Source organism: Periplaneta americana, chromosome 1 (assembly GCF_040183065.1).
Source record: "Periplaneta americana isolate PAMFEO1 chromosome 1, P.americana_PAMFEO1_priV1, whole genome shotgun sequence".
NCBI lineage: Eukaryota > Metazoa > Arthropoda > Insecta > Blattodea > Blattidae > Periplaneta > Periplaneta americana.
Window position 1 is genome coordinate 191,267,629 of NC_091117.1, and position 10,786 is coordinate 191,278,414.

Below are 10,786 nucleotides of genomic sequence, written 5' to 3' on the forward strand. Positions count from 1 at the left end.
ATCCTTCCAGGGAAAACCCATGTTAAGTCTGACATGAGTCACAATAAAGCAGCCGACTTTTGAAAAGAATCTGGAGTAAAGGAACAAACTGGAAAGATGTTGAAAGATTAAAATAAATAGCTTTTCAGGTTATTGCTTGACCTCTTTACTTTAAATTTAGTAGACCTTTACGGATTGTGATTTTCCGAGCAATTAGAAAGTTTGGTTCTCGGGTGGAGTAATCCTACCTTTCTGAATGAGACAGGAATGTCACTTTTCAAACAACAGTTTGTAAATGCCTATAGTTTAAGGTATTAGTAGGTACTTTGTTTCTTACAGGGAGCAGCTAAAATGCATGTGTCCCACATCTCCTCTTACTTTCTCCTAATCCAGTAAAGCGAAACAGTGCTTGCAGTACTGTTGTGTCACTCATTTCACTCAGTTCTCTAGTTTTAGTACTTACAATATAAAGTGCAAGTGAGTTTATCAACTGATTTTAACTAACAAAAATGGCCTCTGTATCTTCAACCCTAACGACAAAAATAAAATCATGGATTGCGATGGACGAAGCTTTCACTACAGATGGAAAAATAGTTATGTGTCAAGTGTGCGGTAAAAAAGTCGGGTGCTCTATGAAATCACAACTGGGGAGTCTTACCTATCCTATATCTGCCAAATATTGATATTAAATATTTTCATGATTTTACATGTTTTGGTACATATTCAGCTTATTTTTCTTACATAGATATGTGCATATTTCACATCTTGATATTACATAAAAATCCGGTCTCTATTAATAACACATAGGTTAGGTTTCACCCTTAGGGTATTAAGTAAGTTGACCCGGACTTAATACATTGGTATAATTCTAATTTCATAAATTATAAAGCTCTTCATACTGTTGGACTTAATAAAATATGCTTCTCGTCATCCATTTCACTATACCTTCAATATTACCGCGATTAGAGGCCTTGCAATCGATATATTTGCCATGGGATTCTTTATTTCGATCTTGGACCGTACGGAAATCTGTTTAGAATTCTCTGGCCAGAATTCTGATCGGAATCCGGTCATGCAGATAGGAGCGATACGGGCAAGTGGGCGATGCTCCATTTAAAATAATGCAAAGAATAAAAATCCGAACGCGGCGAAAGAATTTTTTCCAGTATGTGCGCGTCTAGCTTTATCCGAGTCTTAATGATTTTGTGTGAAACCCTTGCTCTTTGCCAGAGGATACGTTAAGGCTGGTTCACAATAAACCGGGAACGGAAACGACAACGAGGACGAGAACGGAAATAATGTTAAAATAAATGTACAGTATTTAAATGTCAGCATTCATAATTAACTATTGGTTTGCTTTCTCATTTTCTTTGCCTTATTATAGACCATTTTGCCGCAAAGCGTTGTCCAGGGTTCACCACGTGGAGGTAGGTCTATGTCGCATTGTGTTACAATGGATCCCAGGACATTGTAATCTACATGGGAATGAACAGGCTGACACATTAGCTAAGAAGGGTGCCAATCTCAAAATAAACCCACGGAAACCTTTGTCATTTAGCTCAGTAAAACAATATATCAAGCAACTACAAAAAAATGATCACCAACAAGAATTGGACATAAACATTTAGCAACAACGTAGGAAATTACTGAAGGATATACCTCCTGAACCCAGAAGACTGGCAGTTGCAAGCTTTCGTCTTAACACTGAACATGACATCCTGGGTAAACACCTCAATCGTCTTGGCAGCCTTCCATCAGCATCTTGCATTTTGTGCCATCAACAGGAAGACATGGATAGACAACATCTTGCAAAATGCCCTGATCTGAAGTCGACCGCTACTGGGAAGCCAGAGCCCGAATGTTTTTAATTACTTAATCCGTAGTTTTGTTCACCACTTTCTTGTTTTTCCCTCAGTCAATGATAGTAAATATCATGTAGGTTACTACCCATTAGACAAATAAATAATTAACTATTGTGAATGCTCACATTTAAATACATTTATTTTTACATTATTTCCGTTCTCGTTCCCGTTGTCGTTTCCGTTCCTGGTTTATTGTGAACCAGCCTTTAGTGTTGGCTGGCAGTGAATTCTCAGTGCGAATGACATTGAGTCGATCGATTGTGGACGAATAATAATAGCGTGAGGGTGATTAAATCTAATATTCGAATAAGTGATTACGAAGAAAACCTCTTTTCATTTGTTCAAGTCACCTCTACTAGAATGACAGGACCGCCGTTGACATCGAGCAGTGGACGGATGCGAGGCAGCAGCTGGGCCAGATAGAGCTCCACTCTCATCAAGTAGTGCGGGTCGTTGCTGCGCAGGCGAATGTCGGGATATTCCCAGAGCAGCCAGGAGGGCAGTCCCCCGAAGTCGCGCTCCGCCCCGATGAATGGACCCGCTCGCAGGATGACCAGAAGGCTGCGAATATATCTGAAGCTTCAGGCGTTGGCGTGAACTCAAAGCATTCACAAAGTTACTTGCTTCATGAAACATGTGTGATAGAAATCTCATGGAGGTCGATCTGCAGGAAGACGACCAAGTGTAGAAGTGATTATTATGACGGAGAGGAAACAACTGTTCCGGAAAATTCTTGCCCATGTCGCAAAGTCTATGTACAATCAGCGTTACCAACCCTGAGGCTTGACTGGATCGCACAATTAGTTCCAAATTATCGTACTTTTGATAGGAGGGTCGTACACATCATAACAAGTAGGGCTATTTGATTATTTTACCTAAACTCCCGCCGTAGTGTTTTATTTAAGCATTTTTTTAATTCTTGCAAGAAAATAATTGTTAAATAGTACATTATGCAACGAGCCTATAATGGTAGTAATTAAGACGCGAGTATGTTTATGAAACGAGCGCAAGCGAGTTTCATAATTTTCATACGAGCGACTTAATTACCATTATAGGCAAGTTTCATACGACTTTTTATGCTCGACCATATTTCTAACTTGAACTTATTAATAAGTATTCATGTTATTCTTATCTGACTGGGGAGCGGAACTGACCTTGTGCAATATCTCGTAAATTGTGAGATGTGCGCAGACGCGAAAGTATTGATTTTTTCCGAGAAACAAATGTCATTGACCTTGATATAATCTAGAGAGTAAAATAAACAATCTTGATATAACCTTGAAATTGATTTAGACATTGAAAAACTAGATGACAAATTGAATTTATTTGAATATTATTTACAATTAACGCTAATTATTATAGTAACAGAACATAACCTTCTGCGACAATATTGGATTTCCAGCCTCCGTGATGTTTCGCTAGTTGTCTTTCGATTGCATATCCGAGAATAATCGATACTTGCGCTTTCATATTGCTACAATGGTGTTTTCTGATTGGTGGGACACCTGAACTTTAATGAATAGGTGTACTTTAATGAGCTTCATTAAAAGGCTTCTACCAAGTGTATAATTACTACATTTCGGCATGGTCGACATAAAATTAAATATCAGCGTATAAAATTATTTTTAAATACTTTGTTGTCTCCTTATCTTGGGAGGATTCTCAGAACAACAGGAGGAACAGAAGAGCCAGAACCTACATGTGGTCCTTTGCTAGACACTGTGGAAGGAAATATTTGAGCAGACTATTGCCAGTAGTGTAGCAGTCGCTCGTAATTGGTTACGCTAGCAGACGACTTAATGCGTCGCAGCATTGATGATCTTGTAGTGAAGATAATTATAGGATATCTTAAGAGGACAAGGTACTAAGAATTAAAAAAAAAATTAATTTTTGTTTTTAACGGAAATACAGTAAATTCCCTGAAACTTCCTGATCAAAAAAAAAAAAAATATATATATATATATATATATATATATATATATATAGAGAGAGAGAGAGAGAGAGAGAGTAATTGAAGCGGGTGTCTCATTAAATCAGTAGTGCCACGCCCCTTCACTGAATGTGAAAGTGAAAACGTTGTGCAGGATGTAAATACCAGTAGTGATAGTGTTGTAAATTAACAGTAATGATGTAGGCCTAAATAGTAGTGGTAATATTATAATTAGTGTAGATTTGTAAGTAAGTCAGAAATTGATGTCAATTTTTAAACGCGGTTTTCTTAAAATAACATTTTTATGTATATATGCTCTATATCTCAGAAACTATTAGTGTTACAGAGATGAAATTTTGCACGCTCATTGTACATCATATAATGGCGTAATGGTAGCACTTTTACATTGATATAATATGTATTACAAGATTTATATATATTTTTGTGTTGAAAATTTCAGGTTTTTCTCAGCAGAATGTTTATAAAAGTATATTATTTCTTTTAATTGACAAAATCGAGCTAGATATATAATTTTACCACTAAACGTAGATAAGTATATTGGAAATATGTATGAAAAATTTTTGCCATGTACATTAAACAGTTTTCAAGAGAAAGATGTATGAATTTAACAATTTCTTTCTTTTTTTTTTTTTTCTTTCGTTTGAATACAATTTTTTAAACTCAGTTATAGCAGTTAATACAACAAACTAACCACCGATATAATCCTAAACGCATGTAGAGTAACATGTAAAAATTTGAAAAGAACAGCTTTTATGCTTTTGGAGAAATAACCACTTCATTGCGTACTATGAAAATGCGTAGACTACCTTGTCCCCTTAAAGCACGAAATATTTGTATTTTATTAACTAGAGCACAGAGATTTATTTTCTTGTTATTGTTCGAGAGAACGTCACCTGGAAGACTGTTGATTGTATCTCGTTTTTACTACAGGTCTAATAAGGAATATGTTATTAATGGAGATATTTCAATGATATATCAAGAAAATTAAGAACTGAGAAACACAAACTTCATCCACAAAAATTTACACTGCGATTGATTGGTCGAGTTTTCTACTGTTTCCCTCGCTTAATGCTGTGGTTGATGGTAGACCAATCTTTTTCCTTCACGAAGGTAGTTAAGCTGGATATTTTTATCTCCCTTGGCTAGATTCTAACGAATTCCTGGCTTATTGAGAGTAGTAACCATCTAACTGCTCCTTTAGCTGACTTAAGACTTACTTTTCTTTCTGAGCGGTTTTGATAAACTCGACGACATCATTGTCGCCTTCGAAGTCAAACTGCCCTGGAGATGGCTCGTGGGAACTCCATTCCACGGACGTTTGCAACGCGTTGACTCCAGCGGCTCGCATAAGGCGTATCCGCCGACGCCAATATGGGCGCGGTACTCTGAAATAGTCCAGACAACCTGCCACGAACACCGAACTACTGCGGTTGTCGTGCAGGAACACATCTCTGCCTCCTTCCGCCCGGAACAAGCTGGCATCGGACTGCAGCCATAGCAGCGTGAAAAAGCACAGACTGCAGCAGATCATGGTGCTCATATATGCGTCCGCTTCGCTAGTTGCCAGGGAAATACACAACAAAGTATTGAACACATGCTGTCAACAATACTAGAAAAGTTGGAATTTTGAATAGACGTGCCTGTTTACTTTTTATTACTAGTAAATAAAGAGGTTTAAAAACAGAGTGCGAACTAAATATGTCCAGGGATTTCAATTACATTTAGGCTATTTTATGACATCGTAAAGTAGAAATACTGTATAATATATAGGGTGATTCACGAGGATTTACCGTCATTCTCAGCAAAAGATGTCATATAAACATTTCCCCTAATCTCAATATTTTCACAGAGTTACACTAATTTGAAATTGTTTGTGAAATACCATTATTCTTGAGTTCTAAGGATAAAAGAATATTACAGATAAAGAATGAACTATTCAGGAGTATCATTTCTTTAATTAGCTAATATTCTGAAACTAAAAATCTGTTGTAAATTCCACATTCCTTTGACAGATTTTCTTTTTCGATTTTTAACTACAATAGTAATATACGTTACAAGAGCGGTATGTTGACGTTTTCATGGTCGAGGAAAAGATTGAAAAAGCGAAACGTAGTTGAGCTTTTTTAATTTCCGAGAACATGAAAACAAACATACCGCTCGTGTATCGTACATTATTTTGTGCGAAGATCGTTTATTACATACCTGAAAGACGAATTTCTAATTAGTTGCAATGAAATCTCCATGTTGGTTTCTGTTTAATGACGGCAACTTCGGAAAACCAAAATACCTTTTTTCAACATTGTTGCTATAAAATGTTTTCTGTGTTTACTATACTCCAGCAGGCCGTGATATACGTCTGTCTTCCCCCCCCCCCCGTCTATAAATGCGAACTTAAAACAAACAGTAATGTTATGTAATGATTTATTTTTCATTTTAATATTTTAACAATATTATTTATATAACATATTGCAGTACCGTAATAACATCTGCATCTGGAATCTTGTTGATTTTTTCACGGCTTCCTTAATGTTACTTGTATCAGGAATGCAATAAGTTTCGTGGAGTAGTAGACTTTACTTAATTTTTGCAAATATTTAAAAACAATAATTAACAGTGCAATTTAGGTGCAATTGCAGTGGTAAGTTTCCAATTTATAATTATTATTACTATGTTAAACGTCTCTAAAAATAATATGTTAAAAGCCTAAAGCAGTAAAATGAATGTCGCGCTTAAGCGATAAGAAGAGGGAAATTGTTATGTGTGTTACGTTGGGAATACTGAATGTGGTATTTCACACTTACCGCGTATTGGTTCTGTGCGGAAAACAAGCAAATACGCACGATCTCGCACAAAATTATATTTTCTTACTCATTTATCGCAACAATTGAAGACATTATTACAAAAACAGGCCTAGTGACTTTTGATGAAATTGAGTTAAGGACACATTTGCTACCATTTCAAATGTTTATAGACTCCAAAAACGACTCATGTCAGGTGCAATAGACACAAGGGTAAACACCAGTTGTACGGAAACAGCTGACATGTGTTGTTCTATTTATTTTTATTGTTCTCCTGAAAAATACTAATTTTGACAAGGGTTGTTTTTGTAATAATGTCTTCAATTGTTACAAATCTTGTAAATTCTTCAAGACTGTACATTAGGATGCATAATTTAACTGTAAAGAATCAAGTTCCTAAAATCGTATGATTTGTAACAATTTTTGTGATGAGTACGTAAGAAAGATGTGATTTTTAGTTAAAAATTCAAAAACAAAATCTGAACAAAGCAAATTACAACACATTTTAAACTTCAGAACACTAGCTAATTAAAGAAATGATACTTCTGAATAGTTCATTCTCTATTTGTAATATTCTTTTACCCTTAAAACTAAAGAAAAAATATATTTTACAAACAAATTCAAATTAGTGTAATTCTGAATATATTAAGATTAGGACAAATGTTTATATGACATTTTTTGCTCGGAATGTCTTCGAAAATAAGCTCCGTAATTCTCATGAATCACCCTATATAGACTTATATCATCAAAATCCTCTTTTACTCACAATAGCCCATACTACCAACCATTATTTTCCCTGAATCATTCTGTATGTGCAACAATTGTTTAATTTTAATGAAAGAGGAAAAAATTGACTATATTTGGATAAATAGATTTAATTACATTTCCTGTAATAGTAGATTGCTGTAAATTTAGATATTTCATTAGGAAAAATATTGATGTAATCTTACAAATAACGAAAATAACAAGATTCGATCACTGTAAATCAATCAAGAGAAATAGAGTAGTATATGCGTAATATGAGTACAAATAAAAATGAGATTAATATTTACTAAAACTACCCTAAGGTAGTCGAGTTGATCTTGTGAGATTGAATACGGACTAGTTAAAATAGGTTGAAATTCAGGTGGAGGAGAAATTTCTCATCTGGCCATAACTTTCAGAAACGTTGGGGATTCACTCAGCATTCTATAAAACTAACTTCTATTAAGCTCCCGGAATCGTAAGGGAACCGGGAGAATGTCGATCATATCACCTCCATTCATTGTCAATTGAGGCATTGACATGGGAAAGGTCGTAACTGCCAAAAATTCGAATTTTTAGGTTTTTCATTGAGAAGGTAGTAAATGGCCATACCAGTGGCACAGAGAAGGTAGTATGTCCGTATGTAATGAAACGAAGTTGGAAACGTAGTCACTAGATGTTGTAAGTTGTATGTGCACAGCTGTTGGCGCGGAGAAGGTAGTAACTCCTTTTACAACATCAGAGTGTGTCTAGACAAATATGGGCTGATAACTGTGCAGGGCAGAATAAGAATCGGGTGATTCTAATGGTCCTGATTTACATTATTGCCAAGAAACATTTTGATTCAGTGGACTTGAAATTCCTGGTTTCAGAACATTCCTACATGCCATGTTATAGGGAATTTGGCATCATAGAGAAAAGAAAAAAAAGATGCAGGACCATGGTTCCAGAAGAGGTAAGGCCTAATAATGTAATAATCAGGGAACGGATTTATATGGACTAAAAATATATGAAATATGTAAATATATATGTAGTTATTTTTACCAAAATATGGAATTAAATATGGATTTTTACCAAAATATGGAATTAAATATGGACTTAAAATTATAAAAAAATGACTATGTACGTTAAATATTGGTACATTTTAATCAAACTAAACAAAAAATATAATGGACGTACCTTATCTTCCAATGTAGTTTCAACAAAACACAATTTTTATTGTCTGTTACCATAACAATAGGTTACAAACATTTCTTTCAAGTGCTGAAAAGTGAATCTTCTTCTATTGTCTCTGAGGATAGATTTATACTGACTAAAAGAGCGTTCGACGTCACAAGAAGTAACTGGTACATAATTCAATTTCACAATGTCTGCTGGGGATAAGTCCAAGTTAATCTTCACTGTTGATTCACCACTCATCACAGCAACAACCTTTTGTAGTTCTTCATATCCAGGGTTTTTTGAAAGTACAGTGTCCACCTTAGCTCTTACTGCATCTGCAACTTTACCTCTACCACGATTCAGTTGTTCCACAGTACTATTTATAATTTCAAAACTTTCAGATAGTGAAAGGTGCCTATTTTGGAGACTTTTGAGCGTTTTTATGATGCATGAAAATGTATGCTGAATGTGAGCTAAGTCATTCTTCACACTTATGTCACAGGTAACTGTTTTCGCAGTATCAATTGAGACTGCATCTTCAGAGTCCAATGCAAGGAGAACATTGTTAATAGAGTCTATATGTTCGGCATAATATTCAACTGCTTCTAGCCATGTACCCCATCTAGTTAAAATTGGCTTTGGTGGCAATGGAATTTCAGGGTACATTTCTTTCAACACGTTAACTCTACTGGGAGCTTTGAGAAATACTTTTTTCACTGATGAAATCAACAAATCTACTTTAGGGAAATTGTCTCTGACCACTTCTGCCACACGATGAAATGCATGCGCCACACAAGTAAAATGAGTCAATTTAGGATATACAACAGATAATGCTTGTCCAGCTTTGACCATATAAGGGGCAGCATCGCTAATAAAGAATAACACATTATCGTACATAATACCCTTTGGCCACAGGATACCCATAGCTTCGTTGAACAGTTTAACTATAGTTTTGTTATTGCACTTTTCTAGAACATCACAATGTAAAAGAATTCGTTCAGAATATTGTTCACTTAACAAACCGATAACTACATTACCAACAAGTCTACCTTCTTTGTCGGGAGTCTCATCAATGGAAACCCAAATTGAACTATCTTTAATTTCATCTCTTATCTTCTGTATTGTCTCATCGTAGATGGATGGAGCATACGTCTTCCTAAGTGTTGACTCATCCGGGATTGTATGTTGAGTATATTTTTCAAGGAATTCCCTGAAGACCTTATTCTTTAGTTTGTAGAGAGGAATATCAGCAGAGATGAGAGAACGGCACAGGTCGATGTTAAACTCAGATCTTACATTCGATGTTGTTGGTTGTGTTAAAAACAATTGTCTCTGCTTGGAATTTAGTTGTTTGTTGGCCTGATGTTTACTAGTTGTAATGTGTTGTTGCACCAGGAACTTTTGTGTAGATGATACTGCACACTGACACAAATTACAAAATAATATTTTATTGTCAGTTGATAAACCATCTTCTTTAAATTCTGAAATGTAACTTGTTAGTTTTGATTTTAAATTGACTGAATGACGTACTTTTGGCATATTTACCGTCTTTATAGTATGATTTACAAAACTGAACCTATGTGTACTCTGACTGGCATTTAACTGTTGAGCTGCACAACTGAAGTCTGTTAAAAATTTTAAATTAAATTAATACAGTTTTGTAACTTACTTTCCCATTGTTGATAGGACTGCTAATTTTCAAATAACTCTGATGTTAAAGGGATTACTGAACATGTGTTTAAATCTCTATTGTTGAAATGTATTTTTAAAAGTTAATGGAATTTTGTTTTGTTTTATTGTTAAACCTAATATAATATGGACTGTTTTATATGAAATATGGAAAATATATGGAAATTAACGAAAATATGTACTAAACTCTAAAATATGGAAAAATATGGAAAATAAAAGTAGGATTTTTCAACCCTACACATTGTGAAACATAAAGATAATGCAAAATATAAATTATATTAGCTTTATAAGTAAATATGTATTTACATATAAATCCTTTCCCTGGTAATAATGATGAAGGATGAGGATTTCTTCGACTTTTCTGCAGAATGTGACAAGTTTTTGAATACAACTCCTATCAAAATCAGCACCCTCAACTGGATTAGACTCTCAGAAGCTGATTTTCCTCTAATAAAAACAAGACAGTCATTTAATGACCTTGAAATGTGGACAGAGCACAGGATTTTTAAGAAAGGACAGTCATTAACGTCAATCACTAACTTTCATTGCTTGCAACGTCTTGAAAGAAGACCAGTCCTCCCTGATGCCAAAAAGAGAGACTT

At 35.0% G+C, this 10,786-nt stretch overlaps 1 protein-coding gene and 1 long non-coding RNA gene across 2 annotated transcripts in view; one reads left to right on the top strand and one right to left on the bottom strand.

Moving 5' to 3' along the window:
- The window catches only part of LOC138695354 (beta-galactosidase-like), a 210,289-nt gene extending 204,945 nt beyond the window's left edge, over positions 1–5,344 (bottom strand). The window contains exons 1-2 of the mRNA XM_069819796.1: positions 5,010–5,344; positions 2,192–2,402 (exon numbers count right to left, since the gene is read on the bottom strand). Of these exons, the coding sequence (XP_069675897.1) occupies positions 2,192–2,402; positions 5,010–5,332 (534 nt within the window). The 5' untranslated portion in view covers positions 5,333–5,344. The remainder of the gene's footprint in view (positions 1–2,191; positions 2,403–5,009) is intronic.
- A 2,529-nt stretch (positions 5,345–7,873) lies between these two features.
- Positions 7,874–8,267, top strand: LOC138709487 (uncharacterized). The gene is made up of 2 exons (XR_011334940.1): positions 7,874–7,929; positions 7,963–8,267. It is a non-coding gene; the product is annotated as an uncharacterized lncRNA (long non-coding RNA).
- The last annotated feature ends 2,519 nt before the right edge of the window (positions 8,268–10,786 follow it).